The following is a 24,104-nucleotide window of genomic DNA, read 5'->3' as shown; positions in this document are numbered from 1 at the left end:
TGTGTGTGTGTGTGTTAGGAGAAAGAGAAGAGGCTGGGTGAACAGGGAATTGTCTTATGAACCAAACAGTCAGCTAAAGCACAGAAATAGAATGCCTTAAAATACCTAGGCCTGATTCACATCCTAGGTAAAAGCCATTGAGACATCACTCCTGGGATGAGAGGACATTTCCCTATCTAAGTTTGGAATCAGGGCAGACCTGTCAGATTTGGAGGGGGAGTTGAAGGGTATGATAACCAAGAGGCAAAGTAAACCATAGCTGGCTGGTCTGTAATCCTGACAACTGCCATTTTGGAAGGGAAAATAAGCATTGAAAGATGCCTGAGGTACCAGCACAAACCCTAAACCCCACAGCTCCACTCAACTGCCAAATTCCAATTAGAATCAATGGAAGGCATCTGGTTGCCCTTGGTGGGTGTGTAAGAGGCACAAAGATTACATGGCTTGCTGTCTACACTTAATGTTCTGTCAGTCTTGTTCTTCACATGGTAGACTTCTTTCCTGGTTTGCAATCACTGTAGACTTCCAAAATTTCTCCACACCTAAAATTGTCCCATTAACTTCCTTCAGAAGTAGTCAACCCTTTTTTACAAGTCAACATGTCAAACTCTTTTATTTTTCTTTGTGGCACACGTGTAAGGTGACTGCAGGGAGGTGACACATACAGCAGTTGATGCAAATAACCTGATTTCCACTGGAGTGCAGGAGACCTAGCACCTCGTATCTTTCTAAACCCGAGAACAACATGCTGCCAAGTGCTATTTCCTATACCGTTTTCCTCACTGATAACTACCCTTCTCATGTGCATATAAGAAAATTTCACTTAATAATCAATATCTTGGGATTTTCTTGAATATACCTAATTGTGGCTATGTTTAATTATATCGAAATCTAAGGCAGCTTCCATTGGAATGTAGTGTTTAGAAAACAAAAGGTGAATATAATGAAAGGCATTTCAAGAAGCAAGAAAATCAGAAGTTCAAATATGTAACAACTTAATTGAAAAAGTGGCCATGAATTTGAATGGTGGGGAGGGGGAGCAGATGGTAGCATGGAGGGAGGAAAGGGGGAAATGATGTGATTGTATTATAATCTCAAAAAAAACTTGTCTGAGTTCAGGTGAGCAGTGACTTGTTGAATTCAGAATTTTTCTCTTTAAATGTATGTATTTTAACGAATACATTTATGTGCTATTTTCCAAAACAAAAAATTCCCAGCTCTAGTCATATTTCCCTTGTATTGAAAGCTTTTGTTGCCTATAAAACAGCCCGGATTGGTTTGGAAGTCAGTTGAGTGTTTTGGAAGAAGCTGGTAGGTAGGTGTAAAATGTACATTGGACAGCTCATAATTAGTGAGACAGGCTGGATCCAAGTCTTGGCTCCTGCACTTGGAGGGTGACTCAACTTATACAAGTTGCTCATTTACCCCCAACCTCAACTTTCATCTGTGAAGGAGGCTGAGGATTACAAGAGGCTCTGTCTCCTGAGTGCATTGAAGGTGCATATTGGATGATTGCAGCCCTGTGGCTCTCTAGGAGATGTCAATGGACTATTAAACGAGCTGCTACACAGCACCCCTAGACGACACATAAAGATGCATACGGCACACAAAGAAAGCAGCAGTCGTTCTTCTTTGTCTTTGCTAGATTCTATAACAGATTATTCTAACTCATCTTATGGCCGACTTCATTTTCTAGGAGTCTTCTGAAACTTTTTCAGAATGTAGCTTGTTTTTTCCCTGATCGATTTATTGTTTATATGCTCTTCTTGGAGATTCGACCAAATTCTCATAGTGTTCCCACAAATGCAGTTCCCTAAAAGCAGAGGTGAAACAGAACATGCCTGGAGCCTCACTCTCCTCTGCCTTCTCTCTACTAGACCATACTGTATGTAGGCTCTGACCTGGAAGTTCTGATATAGAAAGGCTCACCAGTGCTGTTTCCTATCCCAGTCTCATCTGCTGAGGTACATGCAGGCTGCTTTAGGCCTTCACAGACCGGAAGAACTCTCATATCATTGTATGGAAACCGAGTCAGTTCCCTTTTTAAATTAGATTTGCAAACTGAGGTACAGGGTTCACCCAGTACCCAGAGCATTTCAGTGCTTTTGCCACTGAGGGATGATATTAATTCAAAGACGTATTGTGAAGGAAAAACAGGAAGTGATGGCTTAAATCTGATGTTGAGGAAAGTCACACTTACTTTTGACATACTTAAGTTCATCTGGCAATGCTGCTTCACATTGGACCACTGCTTCCAAAGAGTCATCTCCACCTTCAAGCTGTACTTCCTTTGGCCAAAGCAAAGGGGAAGAAAATCTGCTTTTGCTCTTCACCCGAAGGTCAGCTCTGTTTCTTTGCCTTTCTTTCCTCTGTCTGGATCAGAACATCATCTTTCTAACCTTCTGCAATAGCTTCAGCTAACACACCTCCTTTACTCAAGCACTAGAGAGTTTAGTGTCTGTCCATACACCAGTCTAGACAGATCCAGTTTTGTAGTCAGCAGTGTTTAGTTTGAACTGCTCTATTCTCAAAAACTCCGGTAGAGCTCTGACTTGCCTGAAATGGACAGAAAACTCCTCTTCTTTTATTTTTTCCTTTGTGGGGTGGGGTGGGATGGCGGTGTCCCGAGACAGGGTTTCTCTGTGGTTTTGGAGTCTGTCCTGGAACTAGCTCTTGTAGACCAAGTTGGTCTTGAACTCACAGAGATCCGCCTGCCTCTGCCTCCCGAGTGCTGGGATTAAAGGCATGCTGACCAACACCACCCGGCCAAAAAACTCTTCTTAAAAGCTATTCCTGCACAGGTGTGTGTGTGTGTGTGTGTGTGTGTGTGTGTGTGTGTGTGTGTGTGTAGAGACTAGGCAGCTCACAGGTGTCTACTGCCTTCTACTAATTTCTTCCTTTCTAGGTTTTGTTGTTGTTTTGGAGCCAGGGCCTTACATATGCTAAATCAGCATACTATCACTGAGTGATATCCCAGCTTCCTCTAGGGACTTTCCTTTGTTACTTTTCCCTCTTCTTTATTTCTTTTGGGGTGAGGCAGTAACAAGATAGACATTTATAATGACAAAATTCATCATCACAGCTGGGCTGGCTTTAGACATACCTGAGTCACTTAAGTCTATCCTAGCCGAGCTATATGTTTCTTACCCTACAAATGCCAATCACACAGAAATCTGGATTCACTAAAGAACAAAAGCCAAAGGTAACAAAACAAACAAACAAAAGCTAGGAACCTAAATGAATTCTCAGAAGTCCATGAAAAATACATCATTTTTACCCAGGCTTCTTGTTCTTTGCCTGAACCCTGAGAGTCATGTGACATTTTCCTTTCTCTCCAGCAGCAGGTGGATGTGGAAAAAAGCTAAGACTTGGCTTTCTCTGACATCATGTGCCCAAGGCTAGACCCAGGAATAACTCAGGTTATCTGTTTTCTCTCCTGGGTACCCAGATTGGATGTGTTTTCCCAATGTAAAACGAAAAATTGAGTGTCTCTGAGAAGACATTACGTAGCAAGCTAACAAAGATGACCAGAAACACTGCAAGGGAATCTTAAATCTGGTACTTTCGGTAAATTTGCCTGAACCTCGAAGAAAGACGCAGGTTGAATTACGTCCCTAGTGGATGACAAATACTGTTATCTCTGCTTCCCTTTATACATAGGAGTCTTGTTTAAGGGCATGGTGCATTAGGCAGGCTCTCCAGGGGGCATCCAGCAGCCCTTCCTTAGAAGAATACAGTGTTGCTTTGGGTTATAGTCTTCATTTTGCACACGCTCCAGAATTCCAGAATAAAGTCAAGCTTTAGGTGACTCCTGAGCTTGTGGATGATAACTGTGCTGTCTGCCTGGAGAAGCCACTTAGAAAATGTGCTCTGTGGTACAGTGCTTAGCCAGGACTAAATGGTGTCCCCATGTCACTTAAATCTATGGCCAAGTTTCTTCAGTGCCTTCCCACCTGGAGCCGTCAATAAGGACCCACTGCTGAAATTCTTCTAGCTGATTGTTAATGCAGTCAACAGTCATTTCCCCTCAAGGGATCTGAACTTCTCAGACCCCATCTGTCATTCTTTCCCAGGGAGTGGCTTGGGGCTGGGGAATCTTAATCTTAAATTCTTATCTTTTTGTCACCTCCCACCCCCTAATCCTCCCACTGGATATTTAGAACTTCTTGTAAACTTCACAGGATCGAGATGCATTCAGATCTGTAGGAGGTGTTGGAGGAAAAGGGGGGACTGGGATGTTAAAAATCAGGGCAACAAAAATACCTATGATGTCATTTACCCTGACTTCTGGGCTAGGGGCAGCCTTTGCACTTGTCTGGTGTGACACTTCACTCCTGCTGACCTGTGTTATGACTGAATCCCAACGCAAGCCTCTGAAGTTCTTCTACTCAGAGGGATTCTCACCCTTCCCTACCTCCTACAGCTCCATCTCTCCCTCCTGCTCTGACTTTTAGCGTAGCCAATTAAACCTGAACAACGGGTGGATGGAGGAAATATGCTGCATCTATGGAATGGTACAGCAGGGACCAGTTTCACTGTTAATTTAAAATGCTAGAATTAATTAGGTAGTGTAAATGAAGAATTTAATAAGCACTCTTTACAACCATAAGTTCTACTTTTATTAAACACTGCTACCAAATGAGGGCAAATATCTCTGGTCTCTCTATATTTCCCTGCCTCATTCCTATAAGTTATCTACAAATAAATTTTTGTTTTGCCTGAAATAAAAATTACATAATTATAAATTTATGCCCGAATTGTATTTCTGCCTTCAACCCATAAGTTTCATCTTTAAGCTCAGATGCTCCTGAATGTCTCTGCTTGTGCTGGAGAGGGTGCTAAACAAACCAGAGTTGACAATTTTGGTTTTGTATACCAAATTAAAGGCTGTCTTCGAAGCTGTCACTCCTATTCAAATCCATTCGGTGAACTACCAAATTAGCATTCTCTCAGTAAAGGAATCTGCTTGTTTAAACACGTGTCTTCAGAAAACAAGGAACAACACCATGAATCAGTACTTTAAAAAAATCTCACTACTGTTCTGAGGGAAGTCTCCTGAAAAGGTGATTAATAATACCCACTCACTAATATAGCCGGTGGAAGCCCTATTTAGAATGTAAGGCAAAACCCAAAATACATTTTCTATATAGGAGTGGGAGGAAGAATCATATGGTTAACTGGTTTTAATTTGGTTTGAATTATCATCCCATTATGTAAAGATTATTCAAGGAATCTAAACACCGGCTTTATGAGAGTACAGGCATTTAAAGACTAGAAGATCCAGTACACTTAGCTAAGATCTGTGAAGTCTGGCCCTATTAGGAGGGCTGGATATGAGATTTCTATCTGGACCATGGTCTTTTAAGGATACTAGCTACATTTTCAGAAACAGCACCCTTCACTAACTGAAGACTCCTATCCAAGAATCATCTTGCTAGGTGTGTTAAGTCAGTCTTTCATTTCATCCTTACAACACACTCTTAAGTATCATTTTCCAACTTCATAACTAAATAAATTGTGTTGGGGGATTGTGTGACTTACACTATAACAAATAGCATTATTCTTAACTTTCTACTTAATTTATAAAGGGGCATATTAACATGTGAATCCAAAGAATAAAAGGATGCATTTGTTTGTATGAACATATATGTATTGTAGCATCTGATTTAAAATGGGGCTGATGTCTTATCCTGATTAAATCACAGGTCTTCATTTTCACTTATGCGAGCCAGTTGCTTGTCAGTTAAACCGAAATAGCAGTCGACACTCCGGACTGACAGGTACTCAGGGTTAATGTGAATGACTGCACGAGTGATGCATTCTGGGAGCAGCTTCACTGGCAGCCCTCATTATGCAGCTCATTAATTTTTTAAGGAAAATATTCTCACTTCCAATAAGATTATAGGGAATTTTCTACCCAAACAGGCATAGTATAATTGTCTGACAAACATTAAAATCCTGATTACCGGGGTTGTATGGGAGTAGGGGTATTGCTTTGTTTTTAAGGACAAGGTCAAGAAGAAAGCAATTAATTAAAGACCTTCTTCAAAATGAACAAACATATGAGATATACTATTTCCCATATGTATCTTCACTAAGCATCTTCCTTCCTCTGTAGAGTATTTACATTCTAGAATTATCTGCTATCTTTGGGATTTGTTCTTCTCAGAGACAAAGAGCAATAATGTCATCCTTCTCTTTGGCCCCCTTTAAAACACCTGCCATGACATATGGAAGAAAACTGGGCACATACAAACCAAATGTTTGAGAACAGTAGAAAGGAATAACAGCAGTATAGAGTACAGGGGAGGAGAGACAAAAGGCAGGGCTCTGGACCAAAGTGCAAAGGAACAGTTAGGGACATAGTTCAGTTGGTGGGCACTTGCCCAACATGCATGAAGCCCCTACTTCTAGCACCCATAAAACCAGCCATGGTAGTACATTCCTGTAATGCCTGCCGTCAGAATGCAGAGGCATCCTCAGCTATCCGGGCAGTTCTATGCCAGCCTGAGAAACATGAGACTGTGTCTTTAAAAAAAGGGTGTGGGGGGGAGAGTAGTGGCGACTGATCAAGAGTAAATGAGTATAAAGCCAAAGGATCATTTCATATAAACAGGAAAAAAAAAACCTTCTTCATCTGCTTCCTAGGCTAATTGGTCTGCAAGGTGGATTTTTGGGGTGTACATGGTGTGAATTTGTGGCATGTATACATGTAATCCTTGTATATATGATGTAGGCATTCAGATGCACTGTTATACACACACACTGTGTGCTGTGAATCCCTAACCTGAATGCTGAAGAGCATACCTGTAATTTTGTCTCTCACGAGCTTGCAGGATTCTATTTCGCCAATGCTCCCAAAGAGACTCCTGAATTCCTCTTGAGTCATATTCTGGGGTAAATAGTTGACGATGAGGTTGGTTTTGCTGTCATCTGTGGCTGCTCCTGTCTGCATGGGAGAAGGACAGTTTCTGTTGTTGCTGGAGGGTCCATTGCTTGTATTGGATGTCGGTCCATTTGACACCTGAGGCTCCATGGTGCTAATTATCTAAATAAAAAAAAATGAAATCTCAGAAGACGCAAAGTCTGTTTCTAGATTTGATTTTATTTGCTGAAAAAAAAAAGGGAACAAGATAGGCAAAATGGAGCAAAGAGACTGGGTTGTGAAAACAGCTGATTTAGAAGCATGTTTTTAACCAGGATGTTAAGCTCCCTTTGCTATTTTTAGGCCAGCCCTTAGATTTTGAACACAGACTAGAATGCAGTGGGAACTCTCCCATTATTTTGTTAATGAAAAGCTAATTCCTGTTTTCATTACACAATCACTCTCAGAAATGTATACTTAAGCCACACCAAATTATAATTAAAATGTAAAGTAATAATCATGATTAAAATTATAGTTCCATTAAAGCTGAAAAAGCTAAATATAGAGGACTAAACTCACAAGATCAAATACAGTACCTGTTTATTAACTATCTCATAAAATAAAATGACATTAAATTAAGTGGGGCTGTTTCATATGGGAAGGTCTTAGATTTGCACTGGTGCTTAAACATTGATCAAACATTTGATTCATGGGTACATTCTGGGAAGATGCAAAGTCATCTAATTAAAAAAATCCAGCCATTCTATTACTGTTTTTTTTTACTAGGGTCTCTAATAAAACAAACAAAAACACAAATGAGATTGTTTTTTAGGCCTTTACCTTTGGATCTAGCACAGCCTATTGCTCTTACATATTACTCAAAGAGAACTTTCTCTTAATATAAATATTTGTTTAAATAGTTAATTAAAGATATTTGAAGTGTCCCAGGAAGCATGCAAGAAAATTAAAAAAAAGATTAAGTCCTTATCCTTAGGAACTTACAGTAGGCAGCAGGTATTTAATTAGTCCTGCATATTGGAAAGGGGAATGCAGGGAAAGTACAAAGAAGATGATGTAACAGTGATCTCTGATAAAACTGGAAAGTCATCAGATCACAGAGACAGGGGGTAACTAACATTCCAGGGAGTAAATCAAGACATCCAGTGACTGTCTGTAGGAAAGTAGGGCAGCATTTGGGTCTGTACCCAGGTTTTCTGGCCCCAGACAGAGACCACCAGTATCAACCTTATAGTTTACTATATAGTATTGTTCCCCAGTTGACTGTGTTGGTTGTGATTTTGTCAACTTGACACAAACCAGGATCACCTGGAAGAGGGAATGTCAGTTGAGGAAATGTCCCTGTTAGATTGCTTGTAGACAATCTGCTTCAGTCCCTGCCTCCAGATTCTTGCCTTAAGTTCCTATCTGGGCTTCTCTCACTGGGCTTTGACCCAGGATGTGCAAGTCAAATACACCCTTTCTTACCCCAGTTGCCTTTGGTCATGGTTTTATCACAGCAACTGAAACCTAACTGAACCATTGTTCATCATGATGTGGCTTCTATTACCTTTGAAATTTTCATCAACTACTGGGGACCATGCTCTGCCACTCACTAGCTCTGTGATATCTGACAAAGGGGGCACAATGCCACCAGGCTTGCAAAATGATGTGAAGGGTGGTGACATTTATACAGCAACTGAACATTGGTAAAAACAAGTCCCTGATACTTACTAATGTCATTCTGCCTGTCACCTGATGGGACTTCTCTTACTGACTTCTCACAAGAGGGCAAGAGTACATATTCTAATATGGTCTATATCTCAGTACTTAGGAAAACCAGGGACAAACAACACCTAGTAACCAGCTACTTAATGATACTATTGTGTGAGTGCCTATAGAGATTTTTTTTTGGAAAAATTTCATTGAATATAACAAATATGTCATAAAATATATAAATCTTAAGGCTACAACTCAAGAGTGTTTACTAAATGAACAGACCTGGATAACCTCCTTTAGGTCATAACATGGAACATGACTAGAATGACAGTCTTATCCTGCCCCTTGTCATTTAAATAAAAATAACTACTATTATAATTTCCAATCCATAGATTCTATATATACATTTTCAAACCTGCAACACATAATAGTACCATATGTACTCTTTCATGGCTTGTCATCTGGTGTTTTTTATGTTGTTATACATAGCTATAGATGCTCTTCTTCACTGCTATAGAGAATTCCACTGTATGTAACTAACACATTTTATTTATCTGTAGATGAACTTCTAGGCTGCTTCTACTTCTGATCTAGCATAACTACTGCTATGAGCATTAGACACATGTCTTTTGGTATATCTGCACACATTTCTAGGATTCCAATTTTAGGGTCATAAGGAATATGTATGAAAAGCCTTAATGGATATTGCCATTGGGTTTTCAAAGTGCTTACACAAACTTAACATTCTCACCAGCAGAGAATGGACATTTTGGCTGTTCCACATTCTTCTCAATATTTGGTGACTTTTTACCAAATTTTATTTTTATTCATTTTGTCAGCTGAAGCACGATGTAAAAAGGAATATTTTTTAATGTTTTGAGACAGTATTTCTATGCGCATTGCTGTTAAGAGAAGTTTGTATTTTTTGTTTGTTTGTTTGTTTCTACACACATATACATAGCCCAGGCTTGCTTTCAACTCAGGATCCTTCCACTTCAGCCTCCCAAATGCAGAGATTAAAGACATGAGTCATGTGATGCCTGACTAGAATGTTTTAAAAATATTTTATTTATCATGTGTATGTATTAATGCATGTGTGTGCATACCATAACACACATGTGGAGGCCACAGGAAACTTGTAGGAGCTGGTTCTCTCCTTCCACTGTGTGGGTTCCTGGGATTAAATTCAGGTTTTCAAGCTGGGTGGCAAGTGCTTTTGCCTGGTAGTCAGTCATCTTACTCACATAGGATGTGTTTTTGAGTTAAGCTGCCTTGAAATTCTAGTGCTAGCACCTATTAGCCATGTGACCTCCGGTGGGTCACTGCAATGCTTTGAGCCTCATATCGTTTTCTGCTAAGCTAGAATGGAGGCCAGCACGCACTGCTGCCTGAAGAATGAGAGGGTGTCTGGAACAGAAAGTTCCAGAGTCATCACAACTATTACTCCTCTCCATCTCCAACACAGGTGAGTGTTACGTCATTTCCTCTTCTGATGGTTACAAATGGGAAGCGAAATTAAAAGAAAAGCATGGCGTCTTGAGAAGAGCCAAAGGAAAGCAGGTTGAGGAAGACCATGTAAGTAACTTATGTGGCTCCACTTCTCACATCACCAGAACTTCCTTCTTGGCCTCAGGTCAATGGTAGGGTCCCAGAAAAAACAAAAACTAAAACAAAACAACAACAACAAAAAACGTTCCAGACTGCAAAGAGAAAGCAAAGGGCTTCTGAGAAGAATCTGCACTGAAGTTGTCCTCAAGACCGATGAAAACTACACCTAGAAAGCTCATTTGGCAGCTTGAGACTTGAGGCTAGGGTCCAGGAGAAGAATCAGGAGATGAGGTTACCGGAGATCAACAAGACTCCTGGCTGGGAGGAGGTCTCTCCTGAGTGAAATCTTTGGACTATGTGGGCCTGTGCAGTGGCTCCCTTGGCTGTATTGTCCCACTCCTCCTTATGTCAGGTGTCCCAGTTAACCAACACAGGAAACACTGTCAATTCAGCAACAAACTTGGAAATCAGAATTTCTCCATTTTAGGAGGCCTCTTTGACAGAACCTCAAAGCTAAACAGCTTCTGAATTTTGTTTTAATGACACTCCACGTTTCAACTGCTCTCCCAAAATCTGCTACACAATCTGTAGCACCCCTTTCTTGCTAATGACCTTTCTCACATTATCTTTCCTATAGCTCCAGCAAAGACATCAAGAAGACAGCCTGGGCCACAGCAGCTTTTCTGGTGCTAAGGATGGAATATATAGAATGCGTGTCACACTAAAGTGTGCTAAGAGACATCTAGCAGGCTCACCTTTCATTTGCTGAATGCTCATCTCACAGACAGACATGTGGTGAAAGCACTTGTCCACGTGAGCCTCTTCCAGGTAAAACTGTTCCAGAGAGGCCCAGGAAGTGTCAAGTCTACCAGAGTAATTCAGCCCCTCCTTCATCTTCGAGATCTCCTCATATCCTGTGTGGCCTCTCTAATTTAGGTCAGTTCCCAGAGTTAAGCCCTATCTATGTATTAGACAACCCCAACTGAACCCTAACTTTTGAAACAGTGTCATGAAATGCAGTGTTCACCACTGAGCTACTTCCACAGACTGTAGCTATAAATTAGGTCATGTTATTCTTGTGTGGTAGAGATGGCTCTCTCTTTTCTCTGCAGATGCACACCAAACAGTTATTCTTTGTATATCCAGAACAACTGATGAAAATGTACACACACACACACACACACACACACACACACACACACACACACAGTGTTTTCAGTAAGAATATAGTCTGAAAGCTGAGAAACCTTGGGAAATGTGTTGTGTAGATCATGTTAAGAGACCCCCTCACTGGTGTTAACAATTCATCCCAGGATGCATCGGAGGATTAAAAAAAACTCCATAAGAAATTTAAAATGTCAGCCTTAAATCTGGCTTCTGGATGAATGAAGATGTTTAAAACCTTACCTAGAAATAAGAGAAGGTGCAAAGAGATAAAGATGTTGAAAGCATGACTATGAAGCGGTGGCATTTTAAGATTACTAAAGGGAGGACACCTGTGTTCTCTACGTTGGGAAATGGACCTGAGATAAAGAAAACACACTGGGTGGGAAGCCCATCCTCAAGCAATCCCAGAAGCTGGCTAGGCAAAATCAGAACACCTGCTTCCTCAGGCAACCACCTCTGACATTCTAGCAGTGCTTTTTGTTTTTATTGCAAATAAATATGTCATTTACTCAATACACACATGTGTGTTAATGAAACATTCTGCATGGGTCTCACAGCCAACTTCGCAGCTGACCAGACTCCAAACCCCTAACTTGCCCTCCTTCCTTCTTCTGAATGGCAATTAAATTAAGAACAGAATTTACTGTTGGCATCTGGGACAGAGCTTTGAGGAGGCTCAGTTGACTTCAAACTCTAATGGTTATACAAAGCACTGCATTAAATCTTTTATGTTCCCGTGATATATTTTAAGAAACATTATACAGGCAGAAATTTTCAGGCATAAACTATTAGAGCAGTGCACAATAACAGAGGCACTCAAATCCTGCCATTGAAAATGTCAATGGTTTGAATGACTAATTACTTACACTTAACACCTTCACTTCACCCCTCCCATCACTCTTCTGCAAAAATATATAACAAAAGCAAGAGGGAAGGTTCCAGACATGCAGCTGCCAGATCATAGCCAGCTTGCTTATTTCTGCAGGGAAGGTAAGGGGAGAGACTGCACAATCCCCTTTCTCCAGGTACTCCCAGACTTTGTGCTGGTGATGAAGGTGAATATCTTCTCTGCCCTTCATGGTATCCTCATTGCTGCCTCGCAGAGACTGTTATCTACCTATAGCTCTACTTCTCAGACATAACAGATCACATGCACATTAAAAAAGTTTATTTCTATTATGGTTAGATCTGGATAGGTTGGATGGACAGAGATGGAGGCCTGTTTTACTTGGCTCTGAGGCAGGACCTGGGAATATACACATAAAGACAACACAGAACTGAGAACATTAGTGAGCACAAGTCCAGAGGAGGGAAACGACGGGCTCAAGGTTACTACTTAAAGTGAGAGGTAGGATTGGATTACCAGGTCACCACAGTCATTCACTCTTTGATAACGCAGGAATAACCATTTGAAGGAAGACTTGCTTCTTCTTCCCTATAGTGCTGACAAGCGCATATTCCAGCAGTGCACGTGAACAGAGAACAGAAACATACATAACTTCAGGCTTCTCTGGGTGTAGCAATCTACTGCTCCCAAGGAAGAGTGACTCTACAGTCCACAGAATAGAGATCGCATCCCTTGCTTATTAGAGTATCTACATTCTACAGGCAGAACAAGGCTTGATAGTAGGTGACTTGTTAGTAAAAGACTCGAATGAATAAGTGAAAGTTCTCATGTATCCAATAGCTTCCTGGATCCCTCACACAACCCTGTAGAATACAGCCTCCTGGGCTAAATATGATCTCCATTTTATCCATATACAGAGGACAGAACAGGCTGTCACTTAGTAAGCATCTATTATATGCCAGCTATACCTTTGGTTATTATTTCAAATGCAGATTTAAAAAATTCTCTTGTAGTTATATTAAGTGTATAACTGTTTTGTATCAAGTAGATTCATGTTTGCTATCACCACACTCCACCTTCAGAGTCCTTCTCCTTGCAAATCTGAAACTGTGCCCACTATAAAGTAACTCCACATTCCCTATTGCCTAAGCCCTGGAAACCACGATTCTTAGAAACTACAATTCTACATTTTTAAAATTTCTATCTCAAATTCATTCAGGCAGAGAACTGAGTCTTTGGCTGGCATGGATACAACAGAGACCTGTTGAATGCCATGGCCTTCCCTCCCCAGAAAGCCAATTTATTGTTGCTAGACGGAAAGCTCCCAAATTGAGCCTTCCTATTTAACCCTCTGACAATCTCCCAGGCCCTTTGTGTAGCAAAACATGTTTTGCTGTCTCTCAAAATGTTTATTACATTTAGTGTGTGTGTGGCGGGGTGGGGGGTTGGGGGTGGGTTTGGTAACAAGGTGGTTTTACTTGCTGATCCCTCTTGCCAGCCCAAGGCTTCTCTCTTAACTTCCTGATAGGTAGGCTTAGAAGTCAGTTCTACTTCCTCCCCTTATTGCTCCACTCCTCACACCAAGGCAGGTGAGAACAGTTAGCTAAGAGAACTGGGATCACAGAGTGTCCATGGCCCTCCATGGGGCTCCTCCACACTATGCTCCAGACCCATTTACTGAGGGAGAAAGTAGAGCCTGGTAGTCTCTGATGTCCTTTACCTTATTGGCATGAAAATGGTACCTGTTCTCAAGGAACTGTCATACTGTTCCTGCCTTGGTAATCCCTGTACAGTTATTATTAATGGCAGACGTCAACAGTACTAGAGTGGATAAGAAGAAGGACTAAAACCAATACCCAGGAAACACTGGCAGTTAGAGCAGAAAAGCTTAGAGTAGCAATGCAATCCCAGGGCAGAATGTCTTCTTGCCTCCCAGATCACACTTTTCATATATTTTCTTGCTTTTAGAATTAATTCACCTATTGACTAAACAAAATGTTGTGACTGAAGGGCTCAAACATCAGAGGGAAAGCATATTCTTCTTATCCATGGAAGACCCCAGGTATATTAAGCAAGGCCACTCTAAAATTCTAAAAGTGTACTTAAGAGCTATATGTATGTCTGGTCCCTTTAGTATTTTCTCCACAAGCTCATGAATTCTTTCCACACTGCCAATCCTCCCTAAGACTTCAAACTGCTGCAAGTCAGGCTGCAGTTACAAGACTGATCTTCCTACTCCCTGTTAGGGACAGACACTGTCTAAAGCCCCCGAGCAAGCTCACAGGTAATGCACAGTCCCCTCCACCATCAATCCTGCCAGCTATCCCATATTGTGTCCTTGCTCCAATATTATCCATAAAATGGCTGCCTGACCATAAATTACTGTTGTATTTCTGTATTTTAATCCAGTTTACACTTTCAAGATTTACTTCATGTGGCAAATAAAAGGTGACATTATAGGAGTTCCCTGACATAGGATGCTGCCATCATTCACCTTTCCCTGGCTCAGTGCAAGCCGGTGTACACCCGTCAATGTGTGCTTGCAGTCCCTGGCTTCTGGTCTGCTGGTGGAGGTGTGGTCTCCCTGCTCAATGTATGCAAAAGAATCAAGAGGAAAGAACCTAAGAAGGTCACAAGAATATAATGTTCCTTTCACGCCTCTTTAAATGTCAGCCGTCCCAGGGACCACAGAGACACTTCTTAAGAAATATACTGAGTGCAGCCATGTCTCAGGTGTACACATTCAAGGCATATTCATGGATCTTGTTAAACATTATCACAAATATTTAAAGGTGCTCTTGAAAAATTATACATAAAAGCTAACCCTTATGTAATAGAGCAAGCATTCCCAAGAGCATGAAGAATAATGTTTACCAAGGGCGGTCACTGAATTGAACCACTAAAGAAGTAGATTTAAATTATTCATGAGAACAAAAATAAAAGTCCTAATTCTTTTTGTAGGCCTTCCCTGCTTAACCCTTCTAAAACTCTGACATACAGTGTGTTAGACTCTCATGGGACAGCTTCACCTATTGCATCTCACCTGCTTTCAAATGTCTGAAAAACAAGTTTGCGAAGTTAGAAAGTTTCACATCATGTGCTGTGCTCCTGAAGACAGACATAATTTTAGGAACAAATCCTAACTTCTCTTCTTATTCCTTTAAAGTTACTAAAAATGCCATACAACACCCCCAACTTCTTGTTTCTCCTCTGCTTTGCCCAACTGGCTTTAATGTGCTCCAGTCCCTTCAGGTTAATCCTTTTCTTTTCTTTTTTCTTTTTTTTTTTAAGCAACACCATCTCCATGATGATTCAGTGGTGAAGGGAGCAGATCCTATTAATGGAGCTCAAGAGGAAGGGCTAAGATGCTCAAATCCCTTCAGCTAAAGCATACCTGGGAATAATGTTCTCCAACTAAATCCCAGCTGACACAAAGACCACGCTGGTCCAGGGAGTCCTGGTTGAAGACTGCACTCTGGTCCCTTCACACTCTTTTTTTTTTTTTTTTTTTTCGAGACAGGGTTTCTCTGTGGCTTTGGAGGCTGTCCTGGAACTCGCTCTGTAGACCAGGCTGGGCTCGAACTCACAGAGATCCGCCTGCCTCTGCCTCCCAAGTGCTGGGATTAAAGGCGTACGCCACCAACGCCCAGCCTCCTTCACACTCTTCATACCGAGTGTGTGTAGAGTCTGCTGGAAGGTAACTAGACAGCTCTAGGAAAAAATTTAATTCCAACCAGGGAAAACACTCTGACAGCTTAATAATACCTTTGAGCAGATGCACAAATAACCCGAAAGACCTATTTACTCTAGGAAGTTGGGGGGGCAATAAATTCTCAGCATCTCTTTGGAACAAGTGTATTCAGTGCAGCACACGTTTCCTGAACAGTACCACAGGTCAAGGCTTGTTCTAGGAGCTGGAGAAACAAACAAACAAAAAACTAATCTGGTCTCTGCCTATCCAGAGTTCAAGCAGGAAAGACAGGAGGTAGGCAAGTAATTACTTAGAATGGGCTGTACACAACCCTTTAATAATCCATCCCAGAGATTCTCTGCAGACTCCTCTCCTGACCCAAAGCATTGGCATCCACTACACTCAGTCAGTACTGTGGTGTTCTGAGACATAGTCGCTGGCCCTGGTCCTGGTGGAAATGCCTTGTCCTAAGCAAAACGCTGTCTGTAATGGGGAGGGAGGCTCAAGACACCCCTCCTTTGGAAGGGTGCTTCTGTGCTGGAGATGAGCAGCACACAATGCAAATGTGCCCTCAGCAGAGGTAAGCAGGACTTAAAAAAACAAGCCCTAAACCCTCCATTGCTGGGGAGAACAAGAAGCATTAACCCTTAAAGCAGAAGGTCCACATGGGTAGGAATGACTATCAAACTTTACTTTCTCTCAAGTATTATTTTTAAATTCACCAAAATCCAGTATTTATTTAATCTTCTTCCCCAGATATGCCGCATGTTTTTTTCCCTCTCTCCTAAATAAACTCCAATTTCCTATACCCCGTACAGATTTCTCTAGAGGTTTACTCTGGGTCTAAAATGATTTCTTGGTTTGACCATCTTGGTGCTGGTCAACTTGTGGGTATTCGACTCTTAAGGCTTTGGTGGTAAGCTCTTCAGAGATGAGGGATAGCGTAATTGTCAAATTCACCAGAAAGATAAAGCAGCATCTTTGACTCCTCCCTCCACAAGCTAGTCTTTCTTTCCAAAATGGCCAGCAAACAAAGTCAATCTCAAACTGGGAAACAAGGAAGAATGATTTCCTTAAACCTCTAATAGGCTTCCTTTTTTAAAAGCATATTTTATAAGTCCAATATTTTCATTTTAATATAAATGTAATTTGGTGGACAAGCTCAAGCTTCCTGTAAAAAATTTTAAAACATGTACACAATATATCAATACATATACATATATATCATACACACACATATATACATACATACATATACATACATATATATATATAAAACTAGTGATCTCTTCAGCTTCCCCAGTGCTAAGATTACACACATGGTACCATGTTCACTCACCTCTTTTCCTTCCCTTTCCTCCCCTCCTCTCCCTTCTTCTTTGGGAAGAACATTAGAGTTTTTTTGGCTTGATAGAACTGCATACACACACAAACACAAACACACACACTCCACTGGAAACAAATTCCCTTCTTTCCCTTTTCATCCCACTCACTAAACCTTTCAGAACCCTGGTATTTAGTGTGGATGAAATAATCCAAATGCATAATGATAAGCTATGGGTACCTGTTGGGATGAGGAGCAGTTGTGACAGTAAATATGTTATTTTCATCTTTCACACAAAGGGTAGTTAATGAATCATTTGAAAAACTGCCCACAGACTGATTAAGTCAGATTTATCTTCTGATTAAATTCATAAGCAATAGCCAATGGCAAAATTCATGTAAACATAGTATTGTATATTTATAAAACACCTAGCTAGTGGCGTAGAGTGTAAGCAGAATCACTGAGGTTTAGCTGTAAAAATCAAGGTTATTTCTGAATTTGAAATTTATGTTTACAGTTAGAGTAAACAATCTCAGAAATCAATGTAGAAATTCATTTTATTTTGAAAGTGTACACTATTATATTAACATAGACTGTGGGTTCGAGAATGAGCAGGAATGAAGGGCACTGGAAGGAGTGGGTCTCTAGAAAAATCTTAGTGAAGAGGCTTCTCTTTCTCAAGGGGAACTGTGTAACACCAAAAGCTCTTCCAGTAGTGCTGTCCCAGTGATGGGTTTCTTACTGTGGAGCTAGAGCTACTCAGCCAAAGGAAGGGTTCTCAGCATCTCCGCGTATGTGTCCACGGCCACAGAAAACTACACCCACAGTCATGTCACACAGGCTGTCTGCTGCATGCTCATAGCTGAAGAGGAAATTTATTCGCTACCTGCCCGAATCTCATAAAGTAGCCCAGGCTGGTCTCAAATTCGTGATCTCTTCACTGAGATTATACATGTGGTACCATGTGGTACGTGCTGTCATGCTCCCTTGCCTCTCCCCTCCTCCCCTCCCCTCTCCTCTTCTCCTTTCTTTTTGGGGAAAAACATTACTGTTTTTGGCTTGACAGAACTGGGTTGGACACCATCCCCCTGCACATTCTCTGGGAAGACTGAGCAGGAGGAGTGACAGCAGATCCCATCAAATTGGCACAGGTGGGCTTGCAGGCCTGGGCTGGAGGAAGTGTGACTTTGAATTAATTATTTGTGTGTAAAGAGAAGCTCTACGATTGCCACAGTGAAGCCTGGAGTGCAATGACATGGTCTTCCGGACCATCACCAGCGAAATCAAAGTCGCCACACCTTTTTGTATTCAAGTTTTTCCTATTTTTGAAGGTCTAAAGTATACATCATGAGGGGCACAAAACAAAATAACAAACCAGAGCCTGACAAGGGAGGTGGCTACTGGTTAAATAACTTACTGGATTGTTTCAGAAACAGCATTCTGCAATTGCTAAGATTGTGTCTATGGTGGGTTTTTTTGTAGCATGAGAAAGTATGTATGATCTGTGTAGAAAAGGAAAAGAAAAATAAAGACATTATCTCAATTATATAAACGTGCATAGAACAGGAGAGAAATAAAAAAAATGGCAGTAAAGCACTAGGTTTACAGGCCATGGTTGTACTCATCTGTATCTTAGTTTCTCAATGTTTGCCTTGCATTTATAAGAATATAGCACTTTTGTATCCAAAAGGAAGTTAATTTTTAGCAAAAAAATTACAAGTGTGCAAATCAGTTTGGAGCCACAGCAGCTCTTCCTCCTACCCAGAGCCATCAGGAAGGATATCTCACCGGCCACACCCTGTTTCTACATCAGAGCCCATGGCATTTCTTGACACAACCTCTGGTCCATCCAGTCTCTCCTTTACCTAAATCAGCGTGAGTTAACAAGGTTACAGCCTCACATCTGCCTCATCACCTGGCAGCAACCTTTGTGAGGATAGCAAGGAGAGAAGATGATTTATAAGAAAATGGCTCCCCGGACCAGGGAGTGGAAAGCACTGATCCATTCTAACAGCTCCGGCTGACAAACTCTGATATTATGAACAATCTGCACTTGGACAAAAGCTCCCACTTTTCTTAATTACATGGTTTGAGCAGGAGCCTGCTTTCAGGATCTGCCCAATCATACAACAGCCATTTATTTTCCCAACTGCAGCTGCCAAAATTTCCCTGATCTCTGTTCTGTGATCCATCTTCAAGGACATCTTGTGAATGTATGACTCTGTCAAGCTGCATTCTGCACCAGGCTTTTGAAGCCCCACTCCTCCATATGGACATCCTCGCAATACATTGTTCATTTTCAAAATTCACAGACAAGAACCAAAGTGGGGAGGGAAAAAGTCATTAGGTATCAAAATATTTCTGTTTACTTGGAGGTAACTTTGCCATTCCTACGAGCTTGCTTTGGTTTGAAGATACCAAACAGTCATTTTGGGGATCTTAAAAAAATATATTATTAGGAAATCAAGTGCTAAATCTGCAGTTCTTTGAGTGTAAAGAACACAGGGCCTCACTTAGAACTTTTATACACACCTGTAATTTCCACACCCAGGAAGGTAAGGTAGGATTGCTATGAACTTGAGGCTACACAGTGAGAACATGTCTCAAAATCCAAGTAAATACATACATAAATAAAACATGAGCCTTACTTTGGAATTTACTTTTGGAATTTTTGTCCTCTTTGCCTAATTTCCTGGTTGTTCTATTTTAAAATATCTACCAATGCATTTTATGATTTTGCCTCCTAAAGAGGAACTTTAAAGAGTAGAGAATAAACTTAATATTTTCTCCTTATAGCCACATTCTATTTTCAAAACCTTTGAAACAGCACTAATTGTAATCTAAAAAATTCACAAATAGTAAGACTTTTAGGAACACAAAAATCTGAAAGCATTATCATTCATAAGAGCTTTTTAGGACTAATTTACTATGCCTCCAGAAAAAGCTGGAGATGATACACATTCATGAAACAGACACTGAAAAAACCGAGTTCTTTGACTATAGTAACTTATCCAAAATCAGAGCTACAAAGGAAATTTGCTTGATAAACTCTCCCAACTCTGGCCATAGTCTTTTGACCCCAGAATAAAATCAAAACAAATCAATAGCAACAACAAAAACAATGGCTAACAAAAACATGTGGAACTTCCTGTCAAATTTTACAGGTGCATTTGAAAGCAAGTTATATGCCACAACTGAATGCTTATGATATACCACTTTGTTCAAATATCCCTCTCCCACAATTGAAGTTGGCTCCTAAAAGCAGAACAAACAAAAACAGTGCAAGGAACAGAAGCCAAGCTAAGTGCTGTCACACATACTAGTTCGTTCCATAGGTCAGATTTAATTCTATTAAAAGCCAGACATATGAAGGGGTAGAAAAAGAGTTCTTACAAGGAAGTAAATAAATAAGTAAATGAATGATTAGTATACAAAGTCATAGAAGATGTAGTGAAGAAATCTGTATAAAGCCTCACAAAGTCTTTGATCAGATTAAGAATAATTCTTACTAAATGGAGACCCTGTTGTAATGCTGATTCAAAAGTTCTTTTGGGTTATCCAGGAAAATGTTTGGCAAAGCAATTACCATGGACTCCTTCCAATGTGTAATAAGTGGTGAATGGGTGTCTTCATACACATGGCTTCACTGCAATCTCGCACAAAGTTGCAAGGTGGCTACTGCCATTTTTTTTGCATTTACAGATATAAAAATATGGTTACATTCCACATGATGGAAAAAATGAAATCCCAGTTAATGTCCACCGTCACTGCAGTTCACTGCAGTGTCCACTATCACTGTGGCTTGAACTCAACTTGAACTCAACTCTGAAAAATTCTTCTCTTTTTCCTATACCTCTGAGGAACATTTCCAATGGCATAAAATATAACTCAATAATGATACAAAAGTTAAATGATTATGACAATGTAGCCGTTGTGTCTGCTGTCTAGTCTATTAGTTGGGAAATACTGCCAAATAAATAGATCTTCCAGAAAAGATATTAATCAGAGTTCTTCATGGTATAATATAAAAGACACAGGGGTTGGAGTTGATCTGTCCTGGGTTTGAAAACCAATGCCAGCCTTGACCTTGCTTTAGCCTCTCTGAAGTGTAATTTACTCATCTGAAAGATGTGATGCAAACAAGTCAGTCTGCCCCATGAAGATTAAAAATAACAATTTAAATATATCTGGTCCAGAGTTTGGCACACAGATAGCATTCAATTCTCAGTTGTTCCCCTTGTCCAAATCATAACATACCAAAATGCGCCCTTACAAAACACTCTGCAGGTGACAAAGGTCACTAATCTGAATGCTGGTAAGATTTGTCTATGGTATTGGAAACAGAAAAGAACACTTTAGACCTTCCTGCCTATCACTTGAGCTGGTAGCTATTTCCTTCATCTTCACATTGCTTTCCAAACATTCACTAAGTTCTCATGATAACACTAAGCAGAGAGATACATAGCAAAGATGGGGGATTGGAAGAATCCCACAAAATGAATAATGAAAGTACGTTTTGATATTTACCAACATAATTTTTGGCATTTTTTTGCCCTTTTAAAAACCCTCTGCAGTGAATAAACTTAGGTATTTTAAATACAAATAAACCCAGTCATTACTGTTTCCGATTTCCCTCAGGACAGGCTCAGATATTCATGGGAAGTTTCAGTACACTACCAAATGGAAACAGAAGGTCTCTACAGTTTCTGCTAGGTGTCATTCTTGTCCTACCCTCCACACACTTCTCTTTCCCCTGTAAACCCCGAGGGAGCAGCCACTCTCACAGAACGTATGGAAAGTGCATCTTCCAGGGAAAGTTGGAAAAGTGTGGTGGCGAGAACAGAGAACATAGCAAGTGCTAGTCCCCCAGAAGAAATGGGTTTGACTCCCATAGAACCCCCACTTACAAAAGAACTCATCAAATTACACTGATGCTCATTACTCCACTGAATTTGCATGCAGAACTCTAGAACTGGGTGTAGTTCTCCTTGTTGAGGGTAAGAAGTGCAGAGCTATGGTCTGATGTCCATCCACTGACTTCATCTTCCTCTTTTATGTACTACATGTCACATACACCCTGGAAAACACATTTCAGGTGACAGCCTTTGGTAGCTGCCTATGAGAAACTGGAGTTCACTGTACTGTGTTGATTCCATGCTTCTCTGTTCAAGCACTCCTTTTGGTCTGGGAAGATCTACTCTCTCTGCCATCATGCTTGACATATCATCCCCCATGTTCTCTTCACAGCTCACTCCTTTATCCCTTATATACACTCTGTTCTGAACATTTACCATGTTCCTGTCTTCCTTTACAACTGGACTGTGAGCTCCTTGATAGTAGCTGATAGTCTCTTGCAACCTCAGAGACTAGTGAACACCTGGTGTAGATTCTAGGCTCTGTGGGCAGCATGCCTGGATGGATGGACGACTTGTTAGGTCCTGAACTGTTTCCCACAGTCAAAGCTGCTGTCCTTGCTGTTCTCCACCACTCTACTCTGCTATAAACCTCTCTCATCTGTCCTCTTTAGAATCAATTTAAAAATAGGAGCACTTAAACCTTTTAAATCTATACCACTCTTATCAATATTGGGCTGCTAACTGCTTTCAAATGGACCCAAAAGATTGCATGGCTCTTCTACTCTCTGGGTAAGGACACATAAAGGCTTTGTTTCTTCATCTCTACATTCCTTCCACCTTGGATCTCCTCTGTCTCAGTCCTAAACTCAAGGTTTAAGGAATTCATTTTCCTTATGGGTCTGAATCTGGCTTCAGTCTTTAGTATCTTCTGGAAGTAAAGAGCCCATGGAACATTTTCACTCACAAGAGGTATTGTTTTTGTCAAGGTATTGGTAGTCTAGGTTGACTTGGAACTCTTCATCCTTCTGTCCTAGTTTCCTAAAAGGCTGAGTTTGCAGTCATGTTTCAACATACTTGCCTTGGAAGTTTCTGTAAGTCATTCAAGTCAAAGACAAAATGGGCACTTCCCATTTCCCTGCACATCCATTAGATCTGAGCATGCCTACATGTTATTTATTTTAAGTAAGTGAATAAATAAATAATTGTACAATCCTACATCTGTTCAGTTAAAATCTATTCACATATTTATGAATTATTTATTGCACAGTATAGTGGTTAACTTGGGCATTTTAGAGCTGTACTATTTAGGGTCAAATTCTTGACTGCTGTGTGTACTTGGACAAGTCAATTAACCACTCTACAGTGTAATATAAATTCAAGGAGAATCACAATACTAATATGCCAGTAGCCACAAGAGGGAGAGAATATTTAGGACTTCATCTAGGCCTCCACATGAAAAGCATACTGGCAAATGCTCAGACAATTATTCTTTTCTTACTTTTGTTTGATGGGCAGATTTGTTCTTAAAGTAATTTTAAGTCTACATATTGCTAAATGAAGACACAGAGTTGTGGGATGAGAATAAACTGTACTGTCCTCCCTCTCAAACAAACAAACAAAAACTTAATGCAATTTTATGGAATACCATACACAGTGGCAAGGAGATTTAAAATCCAGCAATGTTTATGTCTATATTTTACAATGGAAGTTCTCTAGTTGTTCACACTAGAGTACCAAATAGATTTATCTATAATCTAGTAATAAGACACCCTCCATAAATACTTCTGACCTACAAGAGCAAATCAAGCAGTCCCTTCTACCCAGAATCCCCTCCCATTCAAAAGAAAATACTCAATTTACTATAAGAAAGAACTGAACTCCCAACACTTACAACATTTCAGAGTCCAATGCCCTTTTATCATACACTTTTCTTCACAAAGCTTCAGGCTTCTATGGGCTTGTTACCTCGGGGAAGACAGAGACAACACAGCTTTGTAGTAGAGACTGGTGATTTCAGTCTCTATCACACTGACTTGAAGCAAATCCAATCTTATTTTCGTTTGGCATCCACAATCCTTTCTGAGGTGATA

The 24,104-nt window shown here is 40.5% G+C and overlaps 1 protein-coding gene across 6 annotated transcripts in view; it reads right to left on the bottom strand.

Annotated features, from left to right (window-relative positions):
* Positions 1–24,104, bottom strand: part of Elavl4 (ELAV like RNA binding protein 4) — a 128,796-nt gene that overhangs the window by 39,825 nt on the left and 64,867 nt on the right. For all 6 annotated transcript variants that reach the window (XM_040756968.1, XM_021228384.2, XM_021228386.2 and 3 more), the window contains exon 2: positions 6,808–7,048. In XM_040756968.1, coding sequence (XP_040612902.1) covers positions 6,808–7,048 — 241 coding nt within the window. The remainder of the gene's footprint in view (positions 1–6,807; positions 7,049–24,104) is intronic.

The sequence above is a fragment of the Mesocricetus auratus genome, unplaced genomic scaffold (genome assembly GCF_017639785.1).
Source record: "Mesocricetus auratus isolate SY011 unplaced genomic scaffold, BCM_Maur_2.0 Super-Scaffold_100014, whole genome shotgun sequence".
Lineage (NCBI taxonomy): Eukaryota > Metazoa > Chordata > Mammalia > Rodentia > Cricetidae > Mesocricetus > Mesocricetus auratus.
The sequence above is the reverse complement of the archived record's forward strand: the minus strand, read 5'-3'. Positions and strand labels throughout refer to the sequence as shown.